The sequence below is a fragment of the Marmota monax genome, unplaced genomic scaffold (assembly GCF_021218885.2).
Source record: "Marmota monax isolate L192 unplaced genomic scaffold, Marmota_monax_Labrador192_F-V1.1 WCK01_AAM20220418_F8-fsc00173, whole genome shotgun sequence".
NCBI lineage: Eukaryota > Metazoa > Chordata > Mammalia > Rodentia > Sciuridae > Marmota > Marmota monax.
The window spans coordinates 2,897,248-2,911,264 of NW_026694620.1; the positions used below are offsets into that span (position 1 = coordinate 2,897,248).

The 14,017-nt window shown below is 37.4% G+C and overlaps 1 protein-coding gene across 7 annotated transcripts in view; it reads right to left on the bottom strand.

Annotated features, from left to right (window-relative positions):
- Positions 1-14,017, bottom strand: part of Cep112 (centrosomal protein 112) — a 472,978-nt gene that overhangs the window by 339,784 nt on the left and 119,177 nt on the right. For all 7 annotated transcript variants that reach the window (XM_046422633.2, XM_058572199.1, XM_058572198.1 and 4 more), the window contains one exon: positions 90-244. In XM_046422633.2, the coding sequence (XP_046278589.1) occupies positions 90-244 (155 nt within the window). The remainder of the gene's footprint in view (positions 1-89; positions 245-14,017) is intronic.

The window sequence follows — 14,017 nt, forward strand, 5'->3', positions numbered from 1 at the left end:
ATGGTTTGATTAATTTTTACAGATTACTTATACAGTTACTATAAGTACTTTGTAGCTACCCCAAATAGATATCTGATTTCAGAAAATACCTTGCCTTTACTTCTTGTAATTCACTACATGTTATCTGGTAACATCTTTCAAGTTCCAATTTATCCTGAATTAGTTTCTGTCTCTGTAAATTACTGTTCTCTGCTTCTCCAGTCAGTTGCTGGACACGGGCCTCCAGTTCTTTAACCATGTGGTTCTAAAAGAATAAGTTATTGTTGAGAAAGACTTTTACTTTTGTATAACACTTTTGTACCATTAAGGAGCCTGGAAAATAAGTAAATGCATCATAAATGACAATAGTAAAAACTAAATCAACCTCTAACATCTTTTTTAAAAAATGCTTTCTACCATAAAACTAGAAACAGCACAGTTACATGCTTAAAGTCATTCATTAAATTAAGTGAATATTTACTGAGTCTGCAAATATTCCATGAAGCAGGAACGTGGCAGCATATAGGACAAAGTCCCTATCCTTAGAAGGTTAAATTCTCTTCACATCTCTTTATTAGTTTAGGTTCATTAGGTGAGTACTTACCAGTGCCCTTTTCTCATCATTTGAAGCTGCAAAAACTTTTTCAAATTATAAAACAATGTAATCATTTAAGTATAAAATCTATAACTCTCAAATTTTATTACCAGGATTATCACATAATCAATATACTTTTTATTATTTAAGTATATATAAATATTATATTACAGAATTATAGTGTTAGTACACAAATTTTCATTCTTTTTTGAATATCATTTCCATTTTAGTAAAAGTTTTTCTGTATTTTTTCCACTGTATTCAAAATTTTCTCTTAACTAAATCATTCATCTATCATTTGATATTTAAGCTATTTTGTATTCTTTACCTTGGTAGGACTATAATTTAAAACCTTAACAAAGGTGCTTATGACCTCTTAGGTACTTTATATTTAAAAATAAGGTAGCAAGCATTAGCTGGAGGGATGACTGATTTTCATTTAACAAGTAAACTTCTAATGTGTATGAGTAATTAGGAAAGATGTACTATGTTCCTTTTATACAGTTTCTAAGATACACATTTAAAATAAAGTTCAAATATTAAATAACATTAAAATCTCACATCTTTTCATCCTCTCATCCCTTCTTCATTACCGAATAGATATAAAGTTAAATTTTGGTGTAACAGCTTCCAAATATGTAAAATGGAAATCATTACATCTACCTTAAAAGCACGTCAGATAGATCAAATTTTAATAAGTGACACAATTCCTGGCTCAGAGCCTGACACCTATCAGATGTCCAGGTTCATTCTCAAGCACTCTATTTACTTTGGAGTGCTCTTGTTCAGGAATCTCTTTCAGAAGACAGTTTCAATTTTCTAATACATATTCCAAACACCCCTATTTCCTACATGTTATGTGGATGGAAGAAACAAAGAATATATCTTTGGCTTTCCAATCTTAAATGGTGGAATAAAAACTATTTGCATCCCTTCCTCTTCAGAAATTGCCAAAAAGAGACAAGAGGTATGAGAAATATAAATGCAAGCTCCAACTACAAATCCTACAAGGAAAAATCCTACTTCTGGCTCTGAAGAAGTAGCTCACTGTAGAATACATTCCCATTAAGAACAACTGAAAGGGGCTAGGGTTGTAGCTTAGTGGCGGAGAACTTGCCTAGCACATGTGGGGCACTGGGTTCAATCCTCAGCACCATATAACAATAAATAAATAAAATAAAGGTACTGGGTCCATCTATAACCCCCCCCCAATTTTTTTTCTTTAAAGAACAACTGAGCTGGGGATATAGCTCAACTGGTAGAGTGCTTGCCTCGCATGCACAAGGCCCTGGGCTCTACCCCAGGCATGATTTGAAAAAAAAAAGAACTGAAAGACTAAGAACTTTTTTTTTATTAGTTAGGTGTTAGAGGCTGTGCAAGGAGGGTGGTAAGGAGGTCAAAGGAAGAAGCTGCAGAGAGGCTCAGCATTCTCCATTTGCTTTTACCCTGGAGGCATTTTCCAGTCTTGGAGGATGAGGGCAGGGCAAGGGAATAGAGCTCAGCATGGCCAGAAAAGCCAGGGTTTGAGAAGTCAAGATCCCTGAGAAAAGGCATGCATGGTATTTAGTCAGCTTTTTCACAGCTGTGACTCAGACACCCAACCAGAACCACTATAGAGGAGGAAAAGTTTATTTGGGGGCTCACGGTTTCAGAGGTCTTAGTCCATAGGCAGCTGGCTCCATTTCTTGAGGCTTGAGGTGAAGCAGAACATCATGGAAGAAGAGTATAGCAGAGGGAAGTAGTTCACATGAACATCAGGTAGCAGAAAGAGAGAGAGACTCCACTCACCAGATACAAAATATATACCCCAAAGGCATGCCCCCAGTGACCCACCTCCAGCCACACCCTACCCACCTTAGGTTACTACTCAGTTAATACCACCAGGGGATTAATTCACTGATTGGGTTAAGGCTCTCATAACCCAAATCATTCAACCTCTAAGCCTTCTTGCATTGCTGCACACATGAACTTTTGGAGACAAGCCATAACACATGGTGAAGTGAGGGATTTTGTGTGTAATATATAGAGAGAATATAGGAAATCCAAAAAAGGGATAAATATATGCCCCATATGAAGAGAATTTTTTTTAAATCTATTTCTTATATACTTTATCCTAATGGAAAATAAATATATGATTATAAAGTATCAGAAAATAACCTAATTGATAAAGAAATTAAAAATGCAAAGGGCCCAAATTGATACAAATAAACAAATCTACAGACTTTGCCTAAGGAAAGGGGGGTTTTATCAGCCAGAAAATCCAGACAGTTCTCCTTCTATAATATGAATAATTGAATACTATAAAGATGAGAAAAAATGCTGATAAAAGTATAAACCATTTTTTATGAGAAAAAGAAAAAAAGATGAAAGGGAAAGATACCCAACATTTCAGAGAAGAAAATGATGGACACTGAAATAACACTGTGACCTCAACTGTCTGTCTGTCATTGAACAGAGTAAGAATAATACAGTGAACCTGAAATTTTAACTCAGGAGTTATCAAACTGATCAAAAAACTATTATATCTAAAATAAGAATCCAATGGAATATGCTTATTGAAAAACAACAGAACAATTGGAAAGTGGGTCCTTTTCATTTTCCTGCTCAATGTTGCGGTGTGGACACTAGTCACTCTTCCTGAATATAACTATGCTCTATAAGAACTGACAAATACTAACAAGAAGTAAGCATCCCTGATGACAGTGGTACTTTTCCACCCTTATTATCTCCTCCATGTCTTGGCAAACCTTTAGGTTCCTATAGAAAAATAACAAGTATTGGTGGCACGTGGAGAAACTGAAACCCTTGTACACCGCTGATGAGAAGTAAAGTGACCTAGCCACCATGGAAAAGAGTATGAAGATTCCTCTAAAATTTGAAAACAGAAATACCCAATGATCCAGCATTTTTACTTCTGGGTATTCATCCAAAAAAATTGAAACTAGAATCTTAAAGGAAATATTTGCCCTTTTATGTTCCACTCCAGCTATTCACATTAGCTAAGAAATGGAAACAATGTAAATGTCCGTGCATAGTGAATGGCTAATACAATATGATACACACATACACAAAGAAGAAGGAAAATTAACCACATGCTGCAACTTGGATGAACCTTAAGGACATTACACTAAGTGAAAGAAGACAGTCACAGAAGACAATGCTGCATAGTTCCAGTGATCTGAAGTACCTAGAATGCTGGAATACACAGATACGGAAAGTAGAGTGGTGCTTGCCAGTTGCAAGGAGAAGGAGAAAGCAGGGAGCCTATTATTCAATAGCTACAGAATATCAGTCAAGGAAAATGAAAAAGTCCTAGAAATCTTCTGTACAACATTGTGTATATAATTAAAGATACTGTGTTGTTAAGAGGGTAGATCTCATGCTGCATTTTTTTAAAATGGAAAGAAAAACAAGGTATATAACTTACCACATTAAAGACAAATATTTGTAAATATCTTCCCCAATTGAATACCCAGGGTCTCATGGACCACCAACATATTTTGATGATGACAAGAGCCGCCTCTGAGTGGTCACTGTAGACCAGGCACTGTGCTAAGTATTTTATAAGGTTTAGGCCATTTAATCATTCCCCCAAAACTATGAGGTAGGTATCAGAAATATAGTTTTAGATATGAGCAAAACTGATTACCTTGCTCTTTTACTTGTTCTTTTAGTAAAATAGTAAGAAGAAAAGAATTTGGTTCACAATCTCCTGAACCAAAATTCACTCCACTGTTACAACATCTCCAAGACTACAATATTCTGCTCATAAGATTACAGAAAATGAATCTGCTGAAATACCATAAGAAGAGATAACATTTTATAACAGAAGGTATACAAAGAGAAGCTAAATCAAACTTTGGAAACAGTTCAGGTCCCTTTCTTAGTCTCTCAAATGTTCTTTACTTCAATCCCTAGTACTTAAAAAAAATGTTACATTATTAAACATTTGCAAGATTTTTTTTTTATTCTGTAATTTGAGGGCAACAGTGTTTTATAGCTTGGAACTTCAAAAATAATAAAGGGCAAGCTAGTGAAATTCTATCCTATCTCAGCATTATCAATACTAACTCAGTATTAGCAATATTTAGTTTAAGTGAAATGAGACTCAGAAACATGATATTTTATAAGAAAGAAACAGAAGAGCAATAGAAGTAATAATCTATTACCACAAAATATTCCCTAAATATGCTGTTGAAGTATAGATTGCTCATTGCCCAATGATTTCTTAAATATATACCTTTGTTAGCTTGAATTAATAAAGTCAAAAGTCATCAGTTTTAAAAATGATAAAAATCATCTTTGAGAAATCAGTTTTAAAATATACAACTAGAATGCTCTAAAAAGAAAATCTTAATATCTATTCCCCTAACACCCTTGCAATAAGGTTAGTATTTCAAACTGCATTGACTAATTCTTAACCATAATGGGGATTAACAGTAAAATCAATTAATTCTATATTTATGTATAGTCTTTCCCCCATTTGAAAAAAATCAAATGATCCACCCTGAATTTATCATAGTTCCCACATGATATGTTCGCACATATTCCCATAATATGCTTATCTTTTTATAACCCGTCTTACTCCAGCACTCCATAAGTATAAAAAACATATTGCAATTACTTCAACAGCAATGAAGATGAAGAGAGTAAGCCTAGAACCAGTTCCTTCAGCATATCACTCAGCACACTCCCTCAGGCTCCTCGTACATGATGTCCATGTTAACTGCAGCATAACTAAGACCAAATTTTACCAGGTTATCAAATATTATTTTTCCTGAGGGTCCTTAGCAAATAATTCAAAGAATGTATAAATATGAAACATATTTTATGTGTGTTTATATATGTATGATCAATTATTTATACCAATAGCCACCAAGTGGGCAAAAACAGACTAGTTGGTACCTGTCTGTGAAGACTGATTTCTGATTTGTACAAGATTAGGAAGTCATAGTAATGTGCCAGATAGAACAGTCACGAGAAGGAATATAAAAACCAAAACTGAAGAAAGGATTCAGAAGAAGAAAAAAAAAAACAGCAGTCAATCAGGCTGTAAGAAGAAAGGAAAAAAGAGAGGTGAGAAGAAGAAACTTGATAAGGTACAAGCAGATTATTAAAAAAAGACAATTCTGGGCTGGGGATGTGGCTCAAGCGGTAGCGCGCTCGCCTGGCATGCATGCGGCCCAGGTTCGATCCTCAGCACCACATACAAATAAAGATGTTGTGTCCGCTGATAACTAAAAAATACATATTAAAAAAAAAGACAATTCTGATACTAATTCTTCAAACACTGATCATCTGCTGAAACGTAACTGTCATTATAAGTTGACATGCTTTCTGATATGCAGATAAGTATTACAGATCTACATTAACTGATCAATTACTTTTGTATATGCTGACACCAACTCTCTGACTTAAGAAGCAAAATATGAGAAGAGGAGCAGCGGCCTGCTGAGAGGCAGAGCCGCCCCCTCCCCCCGCACCGGCAAGGTAGAGGGAACTGTGACCACGCACAGAGCAGGCCCAGCGGCCTGCTGAGGGGCGGAGCCGCCCCCCACCCCCCGCGCCTGCCAGGTAGGGGAACTGTGACCACGGACAGAAAAGGCCCAGTGGCCCGCGGCGGGACAGAGCTTCCAATCACTCCTGCAAGGTAGGCGGGCCTGCGACCCACCAGCAGAGGAGCAGCGGCCTGCTGAGAGGCAGAGCCGCCCCCTCCCCCTGCGCCGGCAAGGTAGAGGGAACTGTGACCACCCACAGAACAGGCCCAGCGGCCTGCTGAGGGGCAGAGCCGCCCCCCACCCCCCGCGCCTGCCAGGTAGGCGGAACTGTGACCACTGACAGAAAAGGCCCAGTGGCCCACGGAGGGGCAGAGCTTCCAATCACTCCTGCAAGGTAGGCGGGCCTCCGACCCACCGGCAGAAGAGGAGCAGCGCCCTGCTGAGAGGCAGAGCCGCCCCCTCCCCCCCGCGCCTGCAACGTAGACGGAACTGTGACCACCATCAGAACAGGCCAGACCTGCAACCGAGAGACAGAACAGGCCCAGTGGCCTGAGGAAGGGTAGAGCCGCCCCCCCCCGCACCTGCAAGGTAGGCGGACCTGCGACCCACTGGCACTACAGCCCCAGAGGCCTGCAGAGGGGCAGTGCCGCTGCCTGCGCCTGCAAAGTAGACAGAACTGCGACCACCGACAGAACAAGCCTAGTGGCCCGCAGAGGGACAGAGCCGCCGCCCGCGCCTGCAAGGTCGGCGGACCTGCTACCGACCGGCAGAGCAGGCCCAGCGGCCTGCCGGCGTGGTAGGCACATTGCCCCAATTGGAGGAGGGGCAGAGCCGCCGCCCGCGCCTGCGAGGGAGACTTTGCAACCATACAAGACCAATATAAATATATAGGGGGAAAATTCAATAGCACAACAGTTTCACCAAGTAGAAAGGAACGCGAACAGTATGAAGAGACAAGGAAAGAAAGGACCACAAGCATTGCAGGTCAACTCAACGTTAGAAGAGGTAATAGCTGCAGCAGATGGAATGTCAGATAAAGAATTCAGGATATACATGCTTCAGATGATCTGGAGTCTCAAGGAAGACATCAGACAGCAAAATCAGACAATGAAAGATCACTTCAACAATGAATTACATAAACAAATCCAAGAAGCAAAAGATCAACTATACAGGGAAATAGAGGTTATAAAAAACAAACAAACAGAAATCCTAGAAATGCAGGAAGCAATAAGCCAACTTAAAAACTCAATTGAGAATACTACCAGCAGAGTAGAACACTTAGAAGACAGAACATCAGACAATGAAGATAAAGTATTTCAACTTGAAAAGAACATAGACAGCTCAGCAAGACTGTTAAGAAACCATGAGCAGAACATCCAAGAAATATGGGATAACATCAAGAGACCAAATTTAAGAGTCATTGGGATACAGGAAGGGACAGAGTTTCAAACCAAAGGAATGAGCAATCTATTCAATGAAATAATACGAGAAAACTTCCCAGACTTGAAGAATGAGACAGAACCCCAAATCCTAGAAGCCTACAGGACGCCGAATGTGCAAAATCATAAGAGACCCACACCTAGACACATTATAATGAAGATGCCCAACATACAGAATAAGGAGAGAATTTTAAAAGCTACAAGAGAAAGGAAGCAGATCACATTTAGGGGTAAGCCAATCAGGATAACAGCTGATCTTTCAACACAGACTCTGAAAGCTAGAAGATCCTGGAATAACATATTTCAAACACTGAAAGAAAATGGGTTCCAACCAAGAACTGTGTTTCCAGCGAAATTAAGCTTCAGGATGGAAGATGAAATTAAAACCTTCCACGATAAACAAAAGTTTAAAGAATTCGCAGCTAGAAAACCATCTCTTCAAAACATCCTCGCCAAAGCATTACAGGAAGAGGAAATGGAAAATAACAATGAAAACCAACAGTGGGAGGTAGGACACTAAAGGGGGGAAAATAATCAAAGAGGAAAACAAACCATGTTTAGTAACAGAAATAAACAAATATGGCTGGAAGAACAACCCATATCTCAATAATAACCCTAAATGTTAATGGCTTAAACTCACCAATCAAGAGACACAGGCTAGTAGAATGGATCACAAAACAAGACCCAACAATATGCTACCTACAGGAGACGCATTTGATAGGAAAAGACATACATAGGCTGAAGGTGAAAGGTTGGGAAAAATCATATCACTCATATGGACCTCGGAAACAAGCAGGAGTATCCATACTCATATCAAATAAAATAGATTTCAAGCCCAAGTTAATCAAAAGGGATAAAGAGGGACACTACATACTGCTCAAGGGAACCATACACCAACAAGACATAACAATCATAAATATATATGCCCCAAACAATGGTGCAGCTATGTTCATCAAACAAACTCTTCTCAAGTTCAAGAGTCTAATAGACCACCATACAATAATCATGGGAGACTTCAACACACCTCTATCACCACTGGACAGATCTTCCAAACAAAAGTTGAATAAGGAAACTATAGAACACAATAACACAATTAATAATCTAGACTTAATTGACATATATAGAATATACCACCCAACATCAAGCAGTTACACTTTTTTCTCAGCAGTACATGGATCCTTCTCAAAAATAGATCATATATTATGTCACAGGGAAACTCTTAGACAATATAAAGGAGTAGAGATAATACCATGCATCCTATCTGATCATAATGGAATGGAACTGAAAATCAACGATAAAAGAAGGAAGGGAAAAGAATACATCACTTGGAGAATGAACAATAGGTTACTGAATGATCAATGGGTTATAGAAGACATCAAGGAAGAAATTAAAAAATTCTTAGAGATAAATGAAAACACAGACACAACATATCGGAATCTATGGGACACATTGAAAGCAGTTCTAAGAGGAAAATTCATTGCTTGGAGTTCATTCCTTAAAAAAAGAAAAAACCAACAAATAAATGATCTCATACTTCATCTCAAAATCCTAGAAAAAGAAGAGCAAAACAACAGCAAAAGAAGTAGAAGGCAAGAAATAATGAAAATCACAGCTGAAATTAATGAAATCGAAACAAAAGAAACAATTGAAAAAATTGACAAAACTAAAAGTTGGTTCTTTGAAAAAATAAACAAAATCGACAGACCCTTAGCCATGCTAGTGAAGAGAAGAAGAGAGAGAACTCAAATTACTAACATACGGGATGAAAGAGGCAATATCACAACAGACACTTCAGAAATACAGAGGATAATCAAAAATTATTTTGAATCCTTATACTCCAATAAATTAGAAGATAGTGAAGGCATAGATAAATTTCTTAAGTCATATGATCTGCCCAGATTGAGTCAGGAGGATATAGACAACCTAAACAGACCAATATCAATTGAGGAAATAGAAGAAACCATCAAAAGACTACCAACTAAGAAAAGCCCAGGACCGGATGGGTATACAGCAGAGTTTTACAAAACCTTTAAAGAGGAACTAATACCAATACTTTTCAAGCTACTTTGGGAAATAGAAAAAGAGGGAGAACTTCCAAATTCATTCTACGAGGCCAACATCACCCTGATACCTAAACCAGACAAAGACACTTCAAAGAAAGAAAACTACAGACCAATATCTCTAATGAACCTAGATGCAAAAATCCTCAATAAAATTCTGGCCACTCGGATACAAAAACTTATCAAAAAAATTGTGCACCATGATCAAGTAGGATTCATCCCTGGGATGCAAGGCTGGTTCAATATACGGAAATCAATAAATGTTATTCACCACATCAATAGACTTAAAAATAAGAACCATATGATCATCTCGATAGATGCGGAAAAAGCATTTGACAAAGTACAGCATCCCTTTATGTTCAAAACTCTAGAAAAACTAGGGATAACAGGAACATACCTCAATATTGTAAAAGCAATCTATGCTAAGCCTCAGGCTAGCATCATTCTGAATGGAGAAAAATTGAAGGCATTCCCTCTAAAATCTGGAACAAGACAGGGATGCCCTCTCTCACCACTTCTGTTCAACATAGTTCTCGAAACACTGGCCAGAGCAATTAGACAGACGAAAGAAATTAAAGGCATCAAAATAGGAAAAGAAGAACTTAAATTATCACTATTTGCAGATGACATGATTCTATACCTAGCAGACCCAAAAGGGTCTACAAAGAAACTATTAGAGCTAATAAATGAATTCAGCAAAGTGGCAGGATATAAAATCAACACGCATAAATCAAAGGCATTCCTGTATATCAGCGACAAATCCTCTGAAATGGAAATGAGGACAACCACTCCATTCACAATATCTTCAAAAAAAATAAAATACTTGGGAATCAACCTAACAAAAGAGGTGCAAGACTTATACAATGAAAACTACAGAACCCTAAAGAGAGAAATAGAAGAAGATCTTAGAAGATGGAAAAATATACCCTGTTCATGGATAGGCAGAACTAACATCATCAAAATGGCGATATTACCAAAAGTTCTCTATAGGTTTAATGCAATGCCAATCAAAATACCAACGGCATTTCTTGTAGAAATAGAGAAAGCAATCATGAAATTCATATGGAAAAACAAAAGACCCAGAATAGCAAAAACAATGCTAAGCAGGAAGTGTGAATCAGGCGGTATAGCGATACCAGACTTCAAACTATACTACAGAGCAATAGTAACAAAAACAGCATGGTACTGGTACCAAAACAGGCGGGTGGACCAATGGTACAGAATAGAGGACACAGAAACCAATCCACAAAACTACAACTACCTTATATTTGATAAAGGGGCTAAAAGCATGCAATGGAGGAAGGATAGCATCTTCAACAAATGGTGCTGGGAAAACTGGAAATCCATATGCAACAAAATGAAACTGAATCCCTTTCTCTCGCCATGCACAAAAGTTAATTCAAAATGGATCAAGGAGCTTGATATCAAATCAGAGACAAGCCGTCTGATAGAAGAAAAAGTTGGCTATGATCTACATACTGTGGGGTCCGGCTCCAAATTCCTCAATAGGACACCCATAGCACAAAAGTTAATAACTAGAATCAACAAATGGGACTTACTCAAACTAAAAAGTTTTTTCTCAGCAAAAGATACAATAAGAGAGGTAAATAGAGAGCCTACATCCTGGGAACAAATCTTTACTCCTCACACTTCAGATAGAGCCCTAATATCCAGAGTATACAAAGAACTCAAAAAATTAGACAATAAGAGAACAAAGAACCCAATCAACAAATGGGCCAAGGACCTGAACAGACACTTCTCAGAGGAGGACATACAATCAATCAACAAGTACATGAAAAAATGCTCACCATCTCTAGCAGTCAGAGAAATGCAAATCAAAACCACCCTAAGATACCATCTCACTCCAGTTAGATTGGCAGCCATTATGAAGTCAAACAACAACAAGTGCTGGCGAGGATGTGGGGAAAAGGGTACACTTGTACATTGCTGGTGGGACTGCAAATTGGTGCAGCCAATTTGGAAAGCAGTATGGAGATTTCTTGGAAAGCTGGGAATGGAGCCACCATTTGACCCAGCTATTCCCCTTCTCGGTCTATTCCCTAAAGACCTAAAAAGAGCATGCTACAGGGACACTGCTACATCGATGTTCATAGCAGCACAATTCACAATAGCTAGACTGTGGAACCAACCTAGATGCCCTTCAATGGATGAATGGATAAAAAAAATGTGGCATTTATACACAATGGAGTATTACTCTGCATTAAAAAATGACAAAATCATAGAATTTACAGGGAAATGGATGGCATTCGAGCAGATTATGCTAAGTGAAGCTAGCCAATCCCTAAAAAACAAATGCCAAATGTCTTCTTTGATATAAGGAGAGTAACTAAGAACAGAGTAGGGTCGAAGAGCATGAGAAGAAGATTAACATTAAACAGGGATGAGAGGTGGGAGGGAAAGGGAGAGAGAAGGGAAAATGCATGGAAATGGAAGGAGACCCTCAGAGTTATACAAAAGTACATACAAGAGGAAGTGAGGGGAAGGGGAAAAATAATATAAGGGGGACAAACGAATGTCAGTAGAGGGAGCAGAGAGAGAAGAGGGGAGGGGAGGGGAGGGGAGGGGAGGGGGGATAGTAGAGGATAGGAAAGGCAGCAGAATACAACAGACACTAGTATGGCAATATGTAAATCAATGGATGTGTAACTGATGTGATTCTGCAATCTGTATATGGGGTAAAAATTGGAGCTCATAACCCACTTGAATCAAATTGTGAAATATGATATATCAAGAACTATGTAATGTTTTGAACAGCCAACAATAAAAAATTTAAAAAAAAAAAAGAAGCAAAATATATGAGGTCACTCTTTTTATTATTCATTTTTAAGGCATATTTTTGCACAAAGTAAATAAAATGAATTTAAACTTTGTAATGGCAAGGGAAAACCTATAAGTATAACATGATGGACTTTAAGGACAACAACAATATTTGGCAAGAATAATTTTTTAACTGCATACAGAGAATTGAAAGGATATTAAACAGCGGGGGCCAAAAATTGGGATAAAAATTATTCATCTTTTCATATTTTCTTGCATACTGTTTTGCAAGCTGTAACAGATTGTTTAGAAGGAAAATTCGGAGGTATGTAACAAAATCAGGAAAGGGCCCAAAAATTGTACAGGAAATGATAAATTACCTTGGGTACACAGGATATCATTTGGAAGACTACATTGAAGTTCTTGAAATGACATGAGTTATAAGCAGAAATTATAATGGGCATTAGGTTAGGAATTCAGTTCTTAATCATAGAAAAATGGGACAATTTTGTTTTCAACAGACATGGAAGAAAGAGAAGACAGAGAAAGCAGCTGGCAAATTATTGGAGGAGTCCAAGAATGAGGAACAATGGCCTGACCTCAACCAGCAGCTCTGGAACAGAAGGAAAGAGAACAGATCCAACAAAAATTTCATGGAAGTAAATAAAATGATTCAGTAAAATATTAAATGAGGGAGATGAGAATTATCAAAAATTATAAACCTTCCAGGTTAAAAGCCTAATGTGCCAAGAGTATGCTAAGGACAATGGGAATTAAGAAAAAGTTGAGGCAAGGACATTATTTTGGTATGCAATACCACAGAGATAACTTTCAACAAGTCTTAGGAAATATAAAATATCCCATGAGCTTTTAGTTATACAGCTTATATCAGCATAATATAGATAATATCTAGGACTACAGATAGAAATATTGTCTCTTCACAAACTTAGTTGGAAACCTGCAAGAGTCAAAATTGAAAAGGAATCCCAATTTCAACTCCTATGGCATAAGGAGCAACATATTTAGATTTATTTCATAAGCTTGTTGTGGAAATATGAAATATGTACAAAAAAGTGCACAAATTTTAATTTAAATATTGATAATTTTTTACAGCTGAAAATACTCATGCACCACTAGAAGATATGTTACCAGGCCCTCTGAAGCTTTATTAGTCATATTCCATCCAAAGGTAAAGTGCGACTTTATCACAAATAAACTTTGCTTTTCTTTAAATTTTTGTATAAGTGCAATACAGAGTTGGGATCAGACTTCTTATATATGTGAAATTCATCCATATTGTGGAGTCAAACAGTAGTAATCTTTTTTAATGCTCTAAACAGCATTTCACTTGGCAAATATATGGAAATAATTTATCCATTTTATTTATCTATCTATTCTGAGTTCCAGGCTATTCAAAATAATATTGCTAGGACTTTCAGACATGTTTTATAGTGCTCCTATGTACAGGTTTCTGTTTGTCACCTCTTGCAGTGAACTGTTTAGTACTAAGATGTATATATGTTAAACTTTAGTAGTTACTACTAAAGTTCAAGATAGATATAAAAATCTAACATCTCTATAGCACTATATAGGACTTCTTATGATTCTGCATCTTTGACAAAACTAGGAACTATGGTTTTTATTAAATTTAGGCATTTTGTGAATTTG